General features: G+C 39.4%; 1 protein-coding gene across 1 annotated transcript; it reads right to left on the bottom strand.

Moving 5' to 3' along the window:
- Nucleotides 1–1,944: 1,944 nt before the first annotated feature.
- yipf6 (Yip1 domain family, member 6) lies at nucleotides 1,945–9,199 on the bottom strand. Its single transcript, XM_012859567.3, has 2 exons — nucleotides 8,644–9,199; nucleotides 1,945–2,581 (listed from the first exon to the last, which is right to left on the bottom strand). The coding sequence occupies exons 1-2, from the start codon at nucleotides 8,980–8,982 to the stop codon at nucleotides 2,234–2,236; spliced, it is 687 nt and encodes a 228-aa protein (XP_012715021.1). The 5' UTR covers nucleotides 8,983–9,199; the 3' UTR covers nucleotides 1,945–2,233.
- Nucleotides 9,200–18,823: the final 9,624 nt, after the last annotated feature.

Raw genomic sequence — 18,823 nt, 5'->3', positions numbered from 1 at the left:
GACTTATTTAGGTGTCAGAAGGACCAAATTAGGTCTCCCCACAAGGTGTAAGCAGTGTTTCCACACACCCTAGATTTTGGACTGCTCTCTTCTGTTTTAGCGCACAAATTGTCTGAATCATGTTAAATTTGAATTTCACTTGGTTTAAAAGTAAAATTCAGTGCTGCTGTTTCTAATGACCGGCCTCATAGAATGTTCCTTTGCAGCATATTTGGCTTCCAATTTCTGCCTGTGGTGTGAGAAGTGATTTATAACTATTACATTCTTTGACAGCCCACTTGCATTAGAGCAGCCAAATTTACTTATTTAGGGGTCACAAGGACCAGATTTGGTCTCCCCACAAGGTTTAAGCATTGTTTCCACACACCCTAGTTTTAGTTAGGGTTTTTGTTACCTGACTCCGCCAGATAGATTTGCTCCGCATATCCATCTGGAAACCTTCCGTTGAAGTAACTTTGGGAAGGGGCGAAAATACTGGTTAGCTGATTGGCCTATGTTGGTGATAGACGGGCCAAATAAACCAATCAGATTCGTCGTCGCTCTGTTACGAGCGACGACGAAAACACAACCACAAGCCAAGCTACTCTTGCTGCTGCAGGTAAAGGCTCGTTAGCTCAGCAAAGAAATACTCTGTAATTCCGATAAAACTTGCTCGATAGCCACGCTAACGCTAGTTTCATCGGCTGAAGCCGCCATGTTCTTTAGACTGAACTGACGCGCTTCCCGTTGCGTCACACCTCAACCCGCCTCAAAGCCAACGCTGATTGGACGTTCGTTTGGTGAACGGCTCCAAATTTTCTTCAACGGAGAGTATCCAGACTGATCTGCGAGTGAAACCTTGAAAACTCGCGAGATCAGGATGGTCTCACGAGGCTAGGGTTTTTGACCAACGTGTATAATCTGATCCAATTTATATAATCTGATTGAATTTGACTTTGGAAAGTGCTTTGAGATTACATGTTTCATGAATTGCCACTATATAAATAAAATATTATTGAACTGAATTAATTTGCATCCATCCATTTTCTAACACGCCTATCCCTTGTGGGGTCGCGAGGGTTGCTGGTGCCCTTCTCCAACTGGTCGCCAAGCTATTGCAAGGCAACAGAGGCAAAACCATTCTCGCACACACTCACACCTAAGAAGAATTCAGCAAGGCCAATTAACCCAACAGTCATGTTTTTGGACTGTGGGAGGAAGCTTGAGTACCTGGAGAGAACCCAAACATTCACAGGGAGAACATGCAAACTCCATGCAGGGCAAGGGTAGGACTTGTACCCTCTTGTTCCGTGGCAACAGTGCTACCCACTGCTGCACTGTGCAGCCCACAAGTTTAATATGAAAAAAGAAAAATTTAAATTTAAGCTGTACAGCAGTAGTGAAAGATATATTTTTAGATAGGAAGGTGTTAAAGTTAAAAATTGAAGGAAACTCAGTTGATTTACAGAACAATGTAATATTTTAGTCTGATTTTTTTGTTGCACACATTAACTGCAAAGAGATCCACAGACCCAAACTCTCATCTAAATTGACAGCTCTGACATGTCGCTGCAGGTTTTTAGTAGAACCTGCTCTCAAAGTTATTTTCATTCTGCAATGAAGCTCTGCTTTGTCGTCCACAAAAACTAGAAACCAGATAATTTGTTTTCTGTCCCTCATAGTTGATTTCACAGGACAACCTAACAAGCTCACTCTCCACTCACAGCTCCACAATCTGCACCCCTCTCCCAGGGGCCTTTATAAACCTCAAATTTCATGTGGCTCTCTCTCATACTATACTGATTGTGAAGAAAGTACATGATGCCATATCCAACACCATGCAAAAGAAATGAATTAGGAATCATAAAAACTATTTGCAACTAACCTTTTTTGCAGATGAAAAACTAAGGTGACGTAACACACTGAGTGAGCCAGAGACAGAAAGAAAACCACAATATAACTTCATCCCATTTTTCAGATAATTTTAATGATAAAGTAAAATATACAGAAGTTAAACTCCCATAGAAACATGTAAAGTCAGGTATTGTTCTACCATCTAATTGCAAGACGTGTAAAAAAAGAAAAAGATATATCCATCAACTTTTTATGCTTAGCTAAACCACAGTTTTGACTTTGTCTAAAAGGTTTGGAATCTTGACCTGTAAGAATTAATTCCATTTCAATGTATAGGTATACATAGCCAGTCGTCTTTTTTTTTTTTTCCAATTGCTCACTTAACAAAAACATTCTTCTATCAGTTTCTTGGTGAAAACGTCAAGATCATCCACCCAATTACAAAGTAGAAGAGAAACACAGGATATATTGCAAGCGCTTTGCGATTGGAAAGTTGACTGTCTGCGAGGAATGCCGTGGAAGCAAAGGTGGACCAGCCAAAAGATGCTGTCACCACTGCCAGTCGCACAGCAAAGCTCACCATCCCCGAACCACTGAGTAGGACAATCCGGCACACAACTAGGGCCATTGTCAGAGGCATAATGCAGTATCCCAACACACAAAGACTCTGGAAGAAAGAGATGGTCCCACCTAGGAGTTTGGAGTTGAGAGTGATGACAATGGAGCCAAACCAAATGATGACAAAGACCTGGAATAAGAGATATAAAAAAAAAAAAAAATAAGACAAGTGTCAAATGACTGGAAAATTTACGATCGATTGATCAATAGATCGATATTGTAGTTTTTGTCTGTGCAATGTTATTTTGTTGATTCAGTGCAGTTGTTTGCCAATGGTGGATTCTTTATTATGTGCTTAATAATTTCATGCTTTAAACATAAATCCAGGAGAAGCTGAAATTTGGAGGCCCCCCCCCCCCCCTTTTTTTTTTTTTTTTTAGTTGGGCAGGTTTTACATTGTGTTTGGGCTGGAAACACCGAATGTAGTGCTCGGTCCATTCACTTAACTCAAAAGTCTGACATAAGCATAGCACTGTGGTAAACAAGCACTGGTGTCAGGCTGAACACCGACTGAAGTAAACATTCATACAAAAAGAGGTAACTACAGTAACAGGATCACAACAAAGCAGTTTTATTCTGCTTTCCAGAAACTCAAGTTTTTCAATTTGGCCGAGGGGCCGTAGCTGCTGTAGCTAACCCTCCTAGCATGAATTTTACTCCAGTGCTGATTTTCCCAACCAAAATAAAGGGCACTGCTTCCTGCTCACTCCACTGATCTCCATTTATTCTCTGGATATCCGATTGGCTGAAAACTTGAAGTCATTGGCTACCATCTTGATACTCCCTACTGTCATGGATTCACGTAATAAACAAGCCGACGTGTGTAGTTACTTGCAATATTATTAAAGGCAGAAATGTGTTTGTGTACATACACATGCTGTGTATGTAATGTATAGATATACATGTACACTTGAGTATGTGTATAGCAGTATGCAAATCTTGTATTTGCATTTTCTACAATGAGAAGATATATTAACCATGAGTGGTCTCTTATTATTGGGAGTTTCCATGTGAATCTTTGGACATTGAAGAATAATAGTGCATTTCTTGTTACTATGAGCATAAAGCAAAATATTAATTTGATGTTGCCCATTTAGCAAATTTATGTGATTTTGCTAGTGTAGAAACTGAAGCTCTGTGGAGTGATTAAATTGGTTCATTAATTTAGCTGTATTGTAAATCTATGTCAGATTTAAAGGCTAATGCACAGACAGCATAAAAGTATATGGTATCATGCATGCACAATTTGTAAATAGAAAAATACTATAGCTTGATGTAAAATCTTGAAATTATTTGTAATTTGTAATTACCAAAACAATGTAATTAATACATGTATATTATATGTACATCAATTTAGCACTTTTGGCACATCAAATAGTGTGTATGTGCAGGCGCGGATTCAGGCGGGGGCGCGCGCACCCCCCTTTTGGAGACCAAAAGTATTTTTTAAAGAGCCCGAAATTTTAAACATCCTTCATAGAATTAAGATTAATAGCCAGTACCTGTCATTTAGAACGCACTGTGACGCCGGCTCGGCATAAATTGTCGTCGCAGTCAGGCATAAATTGTCGTCGCAGTCACCGATACTGGGGGCGGCATTTAGTGCCCAAATATGGGCAGTAATGACGGCCTGAAGTGACATCCTGTGTTGTTTCTTAGCAGAGAGGCACTGCACTTACACAGCTGCGATAAACAATTGTTTCGGATTCCCAGAGGACTTCACCATTGAAATTTTCTAGAGCTATTGTTGAATCAACAATACCCACATGCATGGCAGTTTGATGTTGCAATACATCGGGTAAAAGTGGAAAAACATCACAAAAATAAGGAGACAGCTGCCGCAGCAGACAGATTCAACTCACATCGTTCCTTTTTGGTCTCCTTGCCTCAAACTGGTACGGCTGGATTTTGTCAAAAATCAGGTTGCTGTCAAGAAAGTCTTCTATATATTCCAAATCACTCTCAGATGATGATGATAAATCCATGAAACTCCATCACCATCGCCAATGGGGTACCGCGCACGTGACGTCACCGTCTCAAGAGCAACGCCCCTTTTGCCGCTTAGGTAGGGCATACAGGAGAGAACACACGGATAACCCAGCTATTACAAGCGCAACAGAACCAGCGATATGACCGACTTTACAGCCGTTAAACTTTCCCAAGACGATGTCCCAGGCACACGGTTTACTGGTCGCACTGTCGAAGAACACACCAACCTTCAGCTCAAACGATGGCTTGAGGTTCGAGGGCTTAAAAAGACTGGAAAACTGGCCGAGTTGATGAACGGTAAGCTTTGTTGTTTTTTTCCTGCGCGGCGATAATGGCAGCGTCGGCCGTTTTTTTTTTTGTTGTTGTTTGCAATCACCGTCCAGGAATGGGTATATGTTTAATGTTTGTCTCATTTGAAATGTTTTTGAGTAAGCTATCCTGGTAGCAGGCTATCATGTTAGCGCCTGCTACCATGACAGCCTATATGCGATCATGGTAGCAGGCGCTACTTTATTAACATGTTGGCCACCAAAATACTCTTACCTGTTCACTACTTGATGTCGCTGGAATTGGGTCAGGATGTTTTTCGGTTGGGCCCTTTCCTCCGACAAAATGCTTGCTACATATGTAGGCCGACCGCACCAGTGTACGCAGCGCACACATTTCTCCTTGGCAGTCTTGAAGAAAACATCCTTCATATGCGGCCGATCAGCGTAACTCGAGTCGCTGTTGCTCGTTCCATAGCAACAATGTTTAAAAACCATGGTTTTAGATTTGGAAAAAGTAGTCGTTTACCGAGTAAAACCTAGGCTAACGCACGTCTCTTTTACAGCAAAACAGCGGCGGGTTTCCGGAGTTTGCCCCACTGCGTACCACGTGATGTGACGTTGTGTTTCTAAAAATAGCTTGCGCGCGGTACCCCATTAATCCATCACTCTCTGCCGCACCGGTCGTGGCCATCTTGGATAATAGCGCGCAGTGACGAGCCTGTTCTTCTTCTACGACTTCTTCTTCTTCTCTTTTTTTAATAGTGGTTGGCAAACAACTTTTTGGTGCATTACCGCCACCTTCCAGATTGGAGTATGGATCAACCTTAATCTTATTTTCTCCCCACAGAAAAAATGTATGATGATCATTAGAAAATGTTGGTAATGAGAAAACATTGAGTTCTCACAAGTTCTGTAAAGTTGTAAAGTAATGCTATTTCAGGAAAACTTTTTCAAATAACGGTAACGTTATGAAAATTAAATTTTTGTTGCAGTTTTTTAAAAGTATTGAAAAAAAGAATGTAAAGTAAAAAAAAATAGTGGACATTGACACGCATACAATAGTTATTGTGTAGTGTGCATTGTCTGATCTAAACCTTTTAGTGCCACATGAGTTTTATTGTTAAAACTAAGAATGGTCACCTTTATGAAAACATACAAGGCTTAAAACTATTGCCAAGCAACTTGCATATGATGAACGATGAGAGTGAGAAAGAGATCTTTACATCATATAAAGATGATCTACCATCAGGATCAACATTCAGGCAGGAAGTGAAGTTGCGGCACACAAAGTGGTCATCATCAGTGGAAAAACCCAGCTCTCTCCCTTAAATTCTATGGATAACAAATATGAAGTGCTACCCAAACATTTCTATGATTCGTCACTAGGGGTGTGCAAAATAATCGTCATGACGATGCATCGCGATTCTAATATTTGCGATCCAATTAATCGATTCTTGACGCCAAGTATCGATTATTAATTAAAAAAACTAATAAATAAAATGGATGGTTGGCGAAAAAACAAGTGGAATACAACTTCCAGTCCAGTAGATGTCGCTGCGGATGTGTTGACGCCCGCTGCCTTGTGTCACAAGCATTTCTGGCCGTGAGATACTGCGACGAGTCATTCATAAACAAAACATGGAAGAGACTGAGAACATTCGCCCGGCTCCCTCACATTTCAAGTCAGATGTTTCGACACATTTTGACTTTTTCAAAACCAAATTGATATGACGCACGCAATTTGCAAACATTGTTACATCATAATGAAATACTGTGGGAACACAACAAACTTAAAAAAGGTACACATGCAGAGGCGCCATCCAGAAAAACAAGAGCCGCGAGCGCCGCAAGCACTGATTTAACAAACATTCGATTGCAAGCTAGCCCCAACATCTACACGTGCAAACATTTGAATGTTTTAATTTCATTGGTTTAAAGGACCACTGAGGCCATGTAAACGGCACTGATTATCTTTATTTTGTTATTTTAAGTTTTATAAATCCTAAGCACTTTCTGTCCGTGTGTCCACTCCAGTAATAGTAATATTTGTGTCCAGTAACAGTAATATTGATTTTCATGGTAATACCTCCAAAAGTCGTTTCAATAAATACAAATATGTATGAATTCAGTTGTTTTCAGTTATGTATCAATTGAAGACACTATCCAGATCATACACAGCCTGTCAGCCACTGGTAATGGCTGTATTTTTTTCAAACAGTGTTCAGTGAAAATATCACAATGCATTGCGATGCATCGCAATAATTCAAGTATCGTGATGCATCATGATAGAATCGCATTGTGGCATGTGAATCGTGATTCTAATCGAATCGTGACTTCTTTGGCAATACCCACCCCTATTCGTCACCTTCTGTCAGTTATACCTGTCAGGAGTGCTTCTGTGGAACGTGCTAACTCAGGCCTTAAAGCAGTGAAAACTTTGCTGAGGTCAACAATGAGAAAGGAAAGGTTTGTGGCTTTGCTACTTATGTATGTCCACAAGGACATTCATTTAGACATCAACAAAATCATAGACATATTTGCCCAGAAGCATCCTAGAGGGTTGACATTCATAAACCCATTATCATTGTCATCATAAAGTTGAAGGTGTTGTAGAAGAGAACAATATTCTTTGTCAAGTCTTACAGTTCTATTATAGGCTTATGGCCTAACTTCACCGAACATGTTCATTGGTTTAACTTACTTTAAAAAAAAATTCTCAACATGGTTTATCTTGTTAAAATATGTTAAAAAATCCTTTATCACTTGAACTATACCAAACTGTTCTTTAGTCCTTGGGTCTTTTTATTTCATTGTCAGTATAAATATCATTTCTGGAAATAAAGAAAATCTTTGTTTGGTTAATTGTTGATAAGGATAATTTTTTCTTCAAACTACTTTTAACCTTGTGCATGCTGTAAAAAGCACAAGATTTTGACTTAAAAAAATATTTTCAATTACAATAAGGTAATCATGCTAATTCCACTTATGTTCAACCATTAAAATTATTATCAATTAAAAACCCTTAGATGAATAATTAGGGTAGTGTGAACCAGTAAAGATGGCATTGTTTGGTAATTTAGCCTCACATTGTCTCGACCCCATGACCCTTGGGTGCGCACCCCCCTTTGAAAAATCCTGGATCCGCCCCTGGTGTGTGTAATATTCTTAATATCTACGTACAGTATTATGCTCCATTAACGTACTAATTTGTTGTGATGATTTGTATATGTTATATTACATGATGTATAGACTTCATACTGAATATGCAATGTGTCTATTTTTTACCATAAATTACAGTAATCTACTGAAACAGCAAGTGTGTGTCAAAGTGATGAATTTATCTTTATTTTAAACGTCTTAAGCCCCCCTGAAAAATCGGAAAAATCCTTGCATTGTTGTTCGATGCTGTAGCACACGTATTGTTTACATTCCGACTGGTTCTAACTAGGAGTACCAGTATGGCGGCTGGTGACCTCATGGCAACGTGTACTACCAACGGCCAATCGGATATTCAGAGAATAAATAGAGATCAGTGGCTCGCTCTCGTTTTCACTTCTTGTATTTGTTTGGAAATACGCCCGAATATCCACACCACACCAACGACGGTGAGCACAACTGTAGGCTACAAATGTGACTCAGTGACCCGCCCCTCTCTAGCTGTAATTGGTTACCATGTTGCCTCCAGTCGTTGATTTGTTTGGCTGAATTGTATGATTGACAAATCAAGATAGGAATAATTCAAAGTTGGCCACTTCAGGTAAAAAACAAAATCCCAGCTTCCAGTCCAGGGCTGGCACGGTCCCCATGCTGCGGGGCTTTATACGAGTCTGTTGCATGTTGCAACCCCTGAAAAATTATTGCTCTTCTCTTGCAACCCTCAGAAATATTTTTCTAGATCCGGCCATGAGCAGAATGATAAAAGAAGCTTGGTTACCTCGGCAAATTGCGGTCCTCCCTGGTCATCACTGTCGGCCGCGCCACCTTGAAGCAGTAGGGCTAACGTGACACAAAGCAGCAGAGGACCCCACAGGTCCCAATCCCGCAATAGAGCTGAACTCCGCTTTGGGTACAGCACATGGAAGAACTTGTTTCCCACCGCCCGAAGATCACGCAGAATAGTTTCCTTTACCGGCTCGTCCAGTGTGGAAAACGCATCGTCTCTTGTGGATGGGCCGGCGGGAACAGTAATATTCCCTTCCACCGGTATTTCTTCCGATATGGATACGTTTGACAGCCCAACGAACGGCGTACTGGCTTCCTCAGCTAACGCCATCTATGTTGCTGTAGAGTTTAACGTCAGCACCACAAAATCTTCTTTACGTCCAGACAAAGCGAATATTTTTCACTGAAATTATACGAATCACAGCACAGACTAAACGAGCTGCTGTTCTCATAAGTCAAGAATTTCAAGCGCTGTTCCAACAAGAACTTCGTACCACGTCAGCTGATGGATATTTATATCCGCAGCTGAGGGTAATTTACTTCCGCACTACGTAGCTTGCGGCATACATCATATACGTAGACGCGTCGTTGGGTGGGTTCTGTCTATGCTGCGATGCGTCAGAGCGTCCGCCATGTTAAATGTGGCAAATCTGCACTTACTCAGTCACTTAAACAATATCAGAGGGACTTTAATCTCAGAATATACTTTGTATTCGTAATATTTTTATTTTTGTAATAATTAATAATAATAATAAATAAGAATAATAATAAATAATATAATATTACAAGTTTATTTTCGTTTCCCTTTAGCTTCATTATCTTGAATTTATTCTCGTAAATAATAAAAATTATTAAAATAATCTAACCTGGCTCTCTCACTCCAGGAGTGAAATAATTCTCCAAACTGTTACTATTCTGGAAATGTTCCCTCTTAATTCTCATAATATGACGTTTTCTCTCATAATATAACCACTTTTATGTTTTATGTTTGTTTTATTACTTTACTGTCCTATTGTCTATATGTGCACATCTATGTCTAAACACAATAGTCTGTGCTGTATGCAAGCTAAAAACATTGAAAAAGAATGGTCTTGCACACCTTTTTCCTAGGGTTGCCACCCTGCAGCTTTAGTGTGTCCAGTTTTGCAACATGGTGCAGCCTTAGTTTATAGAAGGCAGATATAAGTAGTGAAATCAGCCCGACTACATTTCTATGCAGCACAGGAATCTTCTCTGATCCGCGTTCACTACAACAGAACTTAACTTTTTTCTGCCACATACAATATGGCGGTGACGTTGACGTGCGCGAACCTGCGCCCAACGACGCGTCTACGTCTATGGGGAGGAGGAGGAAGATGCGGGCAGGTGGAGCTGTTTCCGCCTGACAGCGGAGCTCTGCTACTTTAGACCCCGCATCGACCGCTCTCGCCTATAGGCGCTGATGAGATTTAGGGGGGCCATCTTGGGGCGGTCGACAACTCCGCTCAATGTAATGTGTTAACCAGGGGTCCGTTCTTCGTACGTTGCTTAAAACATCCAAGATCAAATGACACATCCAAGATGATTTCATCCGGCTAATCATGATCCGGCTAATTGGGTTCTTCGAACACACCTGTTGTTTATGATTAGTATGGCTGGATTGAGTTATCTGAGATAACTGCGCGTTCATGCGTTTGTTTAAAAGGGGAAATGTATCGATAGTAGAAACATTGATCAGCAACGCTGCTATTGGCTGTTCAGCATGGCCAAAGAACGCCCACAGTTTTTCTCTCAAGCAGAACAAGAGCTTTTAATGGAAGGTTATGCCGAATTTGAGTCATTAATTAAAACACCTAAAAATCTGTTAAAGCCAGGGGAGAGGGCTGGCAAAAAGCAGCAGACAAATTAATGCGTAAATACTGTCCATGGTAGATTTTTCTATCACTTTCTACAGTATGTATTTTTGCATTTTAATAATTTCATATTTACTTTGTTCTTTTATATCAGAGCCTCCACGGGACCCACTAGAACATGGGGACAAGTAAAAGTGAAATACAAGAATATTCTACAAAATGGTGGCCTTTAATTATTACACTTTATTTTAAAAAGGCACTTGTTATGTCAAGAGATCCAAATTTCAGTGTCATTCTTTAGAGACGGGAAGTAAAGGACACGTGCAAACTGGGAATTTTAACAAAAAAAAAATCTTTATCCATAAAAAATGAAAATCTTCCTTTTCCAAGTCATCCACAGTTTAAACGGTAAAACTGTATTGCTCCGTGGCTAGATAATCCATCCATAGTTTTTTCTAATACAATATACGGCTCGACAGGAAGCAAGCCTTTCAAAGTAAAACTAAACTTCACAATAAAATGGCCCGAACAAATCTTACTGAATATGATAAAAATAAAAAGCAAACTATCATACAAATAACTTAAATATTTTAGATTTATGGCTCCAACATCACTTTTTCCTCTTTAAAAGCCACTGTTAAATGATGTGTTTGTCTGTTTATAACAGCCACCAAGAAAAATCTCTCTACAATTACACTGTCACGCTGCGCTAAAGGAACCTGCGCAATACGCGATTAATTAGAAAAACTCTGCAAATTATTCTTGCACCTTCCGCAACAGGTTGCAGTCGTAAAAATGGACATGGCTACGGCAGACTTCCCTATCTCCTCCGCTTCTAAAGCTGCGATCTAATCTTGTTTACATGAAATAAGCCTGCTCTCGAGCAGGCTTAAGCTGGCGCACATATTGCTATGACAACAAGTGCAGGATGTCTTTCGAAGAACCAAACGATCCAAGATCATGCCAAATCGTCAACAATGAAATCCAGCAAACTGAGTTAGCGACGTACGAAGAACGGACCCCTGGGGTCCGTTCTTCGTACGTTGCTTAAAACATCCGAGATCAATTGACACATCCAAGATGATTTCATCCGGCTAATCATGATCCGGCTAATTGGGTTCTTCAAACACACCTGTTGTTTACGATTAGTATCACTGGATTGAGTTATCTGAGACAACTGCGCGTTCGTGCGTTTGTTTAAAAGGGGAAATGTATCGATAGTAGTAACATTGATCAGCAGCGCTGCTATTGGCTGTTCAGCATGAACAAAGAACGCCCACAGTTTTTTTCCCAAGCAGAACAAGAGCTTGGAAGGTTATGCCGAATTTGAGTCATTAATTAAAACACCTCAAAATAACCCATCCATAGTTTTTTCTAATACAATATACGGCTCGACAGGAAGCAAGCCTTTCAAAGTAAACTAAACTTCACAATAAAATGGCCCGAACAAATCTTCTTACTGAATATGATAAAAATAAAAAGCAAACTATCATTCAAATAACTTAAATATTTTAGATTTATGGCTCCAACATCACTTTCTCCTCTTTAAAAGCCACTGTTAAATGATGTGTTTGTCTGTTTATAACAGCCACCAAGAAAAATCTCTCTACAATTACACTGTTGCGCTGCGCTAAAGGATCCTGTCTATTGCGCAATACGCGATTAATTCGAAAAACTCTGCAAATTATTCTTGCACCTTCCGCAACAGGTTGCAGTCGTAAAAATGGACATGGCTACGGCAGACTTCCCTATCTCCTCCGCTTATACAGCCGTGATCTAATCTTGTTTACATGAAATAAGCCTGCTCTCGAGCAGGCTTAAGCTGGCGCATATGTTGCTATGACAACAAGTGCAGGATGTCTTTCGAAGAACCAAACGATCCAAGATCATGCCAAATTTTCAACAATGAAATCCTGCTAACTGAGTTAGCGACGTACGAAGAACGGACCCCAGGTGCAGAAGCAATTTTAGTCAACTATACTCGCTGATTATTGAACTAATTTCCACGTTGTTTTTTTCTGAAAACTTTAAAGCTATAGCTATTATAACAAGTGGTTCAGTGCATTTAAATATTCTTAGTGTGGTTAAAAGTAATTGAATATTCTGACAGAATTTATGTATGCTGTAAAACACACACACACACACACATACATACATATATAGATATAGATATATAGATTGTTTACTCTGAGTCTCTGTGTGGAGCTTCTAATTGGTGCTGATTGGAAGTGGAGGCAGCTGGCCAGACTGATGTCAGCAAGCTTCCTCACCTGACAGCGCAAGCCCAAGCTCTGTATGGCAAGCCGATTTAACATAAATTCGGTTTGGTCTGACTATCTGTAATTACATTCCAGATATCTTAAATTGCATTTTGACTAGACAAAACTACATTTTGACTATCCGGAAAGGTAATGTAAGATATCTTTATTTACATTCTGACTAGGAAGAATAATAAATATATGGCAAGCCGTTTTAACATAAATTCGGTTTGGTCTGACTATCTGTAATTACATTCCAGATATCTTAAATTGCATTTTGACTAGAGAAAACTACATTTTGACTATCCGGAATGGTAATTTAAGATATCTTTATTTACATTCTGACTAGGAAGAATAATAATTCAAGATATCTTCAATTACATTTTGACTAGCCAGAATTCCTTTCAAGATATCTCAAATTACGTCACCGGATTCGTCATTGAAAGCGTCACACATCCGTAATTGTAATTTAAGATATCTCGAACGTAATTATGACTAGTCAGAATTACGTTCGAGATATCTGAAATAAGACATTGCGTGTAAGCCCCTTATTGGCTGTAAACTGTCCAAACAATTGCTTAAAGATTCAATGGCGCTGGAAGTTTTGGACAAAATTGTGAGAAAATGCCACAATATTGAAAGAGCTTTTCATTATGGGATATGCGGAGAGCGCGAAAAACGTGTTATTGGAGAATGCCTAAGAAATTTGCAAAGAATTTCTGATTTACTTTCGGCCGACACTCACAACGCACTGAAAAACGGTTTAGAGGAGCTGAAAGTGCTACTATCGACCCATGTCCAAGCTGGAAATAATGAATATTCCACAGCCCGGGCCAGTTCAGGTAATAACCAGATGTAGTTTTTATACTGTGGTAAAGTTATCTGCTTCTTCGGAAATTATAGTAAAGCCAGCTAGCTCTTGATTTTGACATGCTAGACGGCAAAAGGCATTACAGCACCCTCCTTTAGCTCCTCTAAAAATAAAAGCGCACCACCGGTTCATGTCTGATTCACACTTTTAAGTTGCTTTCCAGCGTCTATAAAAGTTTAAAGCTTTGTGTTTATGTATTTGCAACAGAAAAATATGTATATCAAAATAAATGTATACATTGTGTGAAATGCATAGTTTCACCCTTTGGAGACACAGGGACACCTCTAAACAGATATAGACAGACAGAGAAAAACAGATGCATAAAGTAAACATTACGCTTAGGCATTTGAATATGATTCTATTTTAGGTGGTCGAGGTAGACCAGCTATTCATATTACAAGAGATCAGATCGACTTTCTTTTGGCCCAAGGACACACAGTCAAGAGGATGGCAAACATCATTGGATGCTCAACATCATTTCTTTATAAGAAGTCCAAGGCACTTGGTGTACCAATCAGGGGAAGGTTGGCTGCAGTGACTGATGAAGACCTTGAAACTAACATCAGACAACTTCAATCCCTGTATCCAAATTCTGGGACTGAGATATGTAATCTAAATATAGTTTCTGAACAAGTAATATGTTCAACAGTGGTGGTGCAGGATATTAATAATTTTATTGTTAAATGTTAAGTGTTACAAATTATGATAAAAAAAATATTTATTTTATGACCAGATGTGAAATCTGAAACCTATAATTTGTAAAAGATTACTTTCATAATGTTAAAATTTGTGGTGGTTCGAAATAGTAAGACCACATGTCCTTCCTTGAACCAGATGATGCGAGGCTTGTTGCATTCACAAGGACTAGTGGTTCCACGGCGTAAGGTCCATGACATGATGGCTCGAATCAACCCAATGGCAACTGCAAGGAGGTGGAGCAGTGCAGTGTCTCGACGTGTCTATCATGTGCCATATCCCAACAGTTTATGGCATATTAATGGCAACATGCATCTCATAAGGTATGTGAAAATATCAAGGATGTTTTTCAGAGTAGATGTCCTACAACCAAATTCACTATACACATTTGCATACATTACTCATATATTTTTTGTATTTCCATTTAGGTGGGGCTTTGTGGTCCATGGTGGCATCGATGGATGTTCTCGCCTAATTACTTACTTGAACTGTAGCACAGACAATCGCGCCTCAACAGTGCTATTTCATTTTCTCAAGGCAACAGGCCTCTATGGCTTACCTTCAAGAGTGAGGTCAGATCATGGTGGCGAGGATGTGCAAGTGGCACTGGTGATGAACCTCCTTCAGGGCATTGAACGTTGGAGTCATCTAACTGGGGAATCCATCCATAATCAGAGAATTGAGCGTCTTTGGAGGGATGTGTTTTTACATGTTCTGGAACCATTTTATTGCACGTTTTATACTCTTGAAGATTCAGCTCTCTTGGATCCTAGCAACGACGTGAACAAACTTTCTCTTCACACAGTTTTTCTTCCTGAGATTCAAAGCCGACTAGAACAATTCAGAGAGGCGTGGAACCACCATTCCTTGCGTACCGAAAACAATAAAACACCAACACAAATCTGGACTGAAAGGATGTTGGCAAACATGGGAGCCAACAGCACAGCAACTAACAACGTGTTTGGTGAAAATTCCAACACACCAGAAACTCTTGAAGAACTTCTGCAACAGCATGGCCTTAGGCCACTACCAACTACTGATGCTGAAGAGGTTCCTAGTGTAATTGTAGAACCACCCCAAACCAGGCTCAGTCAGCAGCAACTTCAGTCAGTTAATCTTGCAGTCAATCATATTTCAGATCTGAAGGAGAAATACCAGGCCGGTTGTGCAGAAATTGCAAATGCTTTATTGATTTAAGTACATGTCACTATGTTTGAGGAGTGACAAACATCAAGAACATTTGATCAAATGCATTGTTCTAAAGATACAATTACTACAAATAAAACTCGGAATTGACTTGAGTAGGTAACCTTACAAATTTAATTATAAAATGTTATGGTGTTTAAAGACATGACAAATTAAATATACATTCTGGAGAGGGAAAGAACAATGAAAAATTCTACTTTGGAAAATGTTCATGTAGAAATAAATAGTATCTCCCAACCCCCATTTCAAATGCATCTTTTTGACCCTTTGAGTTTTTTAGAATTTGATTTTGTTTTTAAAAAAGTGTTAAATAAGACATATATTCTTTGCAACAACAAAAAAAAATATATATTGTATTTACAGTTCAATATTTTCCAAGTTTGGCTATTACATTAACCATATTATAATTTGCTTCAAAACATTCCAACTCTTTTTTTTAAAGAACTGCTTATTACACTTATTAGCTGATTATGCAACACCAAAGGTAGGTGCCTGCAGCACCCCATCTGTCATGTACTTTGTGAAAGACTCATAGTCTGGGTGTACAGGAAGGCGGAGTACTATAAGGCAAGTATTTGCTTCTGGGAAGACTTTGTTAGCCTCATGGAGGAATTCAATTTGTGGACGATGGGGAAAGCCCAGTGGAGGTACCTTGGATGCTCCAGAAGCGAACTCCAGTATCATTTCAAGGGTAATGGGACTGCATTCTCCTTCTGAAAGACAAAATGTTGAAGGACACACAGTCAAGTTATAAGGACACTGTGTGTCCTTATAACAAACATTTTGTTTGTTATAAGGTATCCAGTGTACCCTTAAAGACATGCAAGAAAATGAGTTAAATGTCTGTCTTTGTTCCTTCTCAATCTTGTTATATTGGTGATGACAATGCATTTCTTGTTAGTAAATATAAATCAATAACTTAAACATTTTGAAGACGAACCATGACAAAGTATGATCATTGTAAATAGTATGTAAAAGTATGCATTTATGCAACAAATTACCCAATATATATTCACTGCTAAAAGACAGACAATTTAGAGTGGCTCATGTTATCCTGAGCTACCTCTATAGTTATGCTGTTATAGGCTTATGCTGCTGGAGGACATCAGGGCCTATTTATCTCACTCTACTGAGTTCTACTGTTCTCCAGTTTTGCATTGAAATGACTGTTGTTATTTCAGCTTTTAACTTTTAGCTCTCTCTCTTTATCTTCATAGTAGACACACCTGGTCTGGCATTCTGTTAACTGTGACATCATCCAGAGAAGACGGCTCACCTGCTATTACCATCTAATGTAGAACAGATTACTGGATCAATGTGTGCTTCTGTGCTTTTTTTGTCTCTCTTGTTGTGTCTCTACTCTGTCTCTTGTAACCCCCAGTCGGTCAAGGCAGATGACCGTTCATACTGAGCCCGGTTCTGCTGGAGGTTTTCCTCCCTGTTAATGGGGAGTTTTTCTTTCCGCTGTCACTCCAAGCTTGCTCAGTATGAGGGATTGCAGCAAAGCCATGTACAATGCGGATGACTCTCCCTGTAGCTCCAGTGTTTTATAAATGAACATAACAACAAGGTTATGTGGCCTGCATGCTGTCTGGCTGGAGACAGCATGTAACCTGTCCTGGGCGGGAGGGTGGAGAAAACGGCTGCTGCTGCTTCTTGTCTGGTGACGCTGCCTGCAAATCATCATCCACCAAAGTTCGTCCTGTAACATTACCATGACTGTTTGTCCCGTCATCTACTCTTGACCTTTTCTGTTAAGTTTTCAGGCCGAAATATGAAAAAATACTTTGTTGACGTTCATGCTGCCACACGTTCTCATTCATTACTTGGTTAGCTAGCAGCTGCTCTTTCAGGTAAATAGCTAGATCCAGTTAGCCTCGTGAGACCATCCTGATCTCGCGAGCTTTCAAGGTTTCACTCGCAGATCAGTCTGGATACTCTCCGTTAAAGAAAATTTGGAGCCGTTCACCAAACGAACGTCCAATCAGCGTTGGCTTTGAGGCGGGTTGAGGTGTGACGCAACGAGAAGCGCGTCAGTTCAGTCTAAACAACATGGCGGCTTCAGCCGATGAAACTAGCGTTAGCGTGGCTATCGAGCAAGTTTTATCGGAATTACAGAGTATTTCTTTGCTGAGCTAACGAGCCTTTACCTGCAGCAGCAAGAGTAGCTTGGCTTGTGGTTGTGTTTTCGTCGTCGCTCGTAACAGAGCGACGACGAATCTGATTGGTTCATTTGGCCCGTCTATCACCAACATAGGCCAATCAGCTAACCAGTATTTTCGCCCCTTCCCAAAGTTACTTCAACGGAAGGTTTCCAGATGGATATGCGGAGCAAATCTATCTGGCGGAGTCAGGTAAAGATCCAGTAGGTTAGACTATTGTTTTTAAACTTGCGCCATCTACTGTCTGGACTTGGGAGTGGGTATTACTTTACTTTAACCCCTTTGAGCAGAAAACGTAATAATACTCTTTAAAAACAGACAACAAAAAATTCAATTAACAAACGTAAAGGACACAAGACATGTATTTATATTAGGGCTGTCAAACGATTAAATTTTTTTATTTGAATCGATTAATCACGTAATGTCGATAGTTAACTCGAGATTAATTGCAAATTAATTGCATGTTTTATCCTTTTATTTCTAAAAAGTGTAATAGCCTGTTTGGGCATTTTAATATGCAATTTTGCAATAAATGACACTAATAAAATACATGCTTGTACAAAAAATATTTTTATTTTGTTATTTTTCAAGCACTTTTGAGAATTGGAATGAAAGCATCCAAGTGCCAAATGTTAAACTCTGGACTATGATGGCTAAATGACTAATCATGACGCCCTGATGTTTACACAATGTGTAAATAAATTTGTAAATAAATACCATGCCGATATATTTTTTTGCGTCTTAAACAAAGATAGACATGGTATTAGGCATTAATAAAAATTTTACATTTCAATAAAGTCATACGTTTTATTGTTCGTTTTTTCACTCTCTCTTTCACACATCTAATTCTGAGCTTTCACACCAACAACAATATTTTTGCTTGCTGTTTATATCCATATTCATACAGTTTAAGCCTGGAAAAAGGTTTTAAATTTCCAGGTCATTCCAGTCTTACACTTTGCTTGCAACTGCAGGAGCTTAATACCCTGAATGAGACTGTTTAGCAACTGTTTAGTAACTCCAGGTTCTTCGTTTGGCAACGTGATTCAGCCTTAGTTTATCAAATACAGAGAAAAAAATAATAAGCATTAAAGTGCGGTTTATGGGTTGGGTTTCTGCAATGTTCTCAGGATGTTAAAAACTGATC

Source organism: Fundulus heteroclitus, chromosome 19, assembly GCF_011125445.2.
Source record: "Fundulus heteroclitus isolate FHET01 chromosome 19, MU-UCD_Fhet_4.1, whole genome shotgun sequence".
In the NCBI taxonomy this organism is placed as follows: Eukaryota; Metazoa; Chordata; class Actinopteri; order Cyprinodontiformes; family Fundulidae; genus Fundulus; species Fundulus heteroclitus.
Note: the sequence above shows the minus strand (reverse complement) of the source record. Positions and strands in the feature narration are given on the sequence as shown.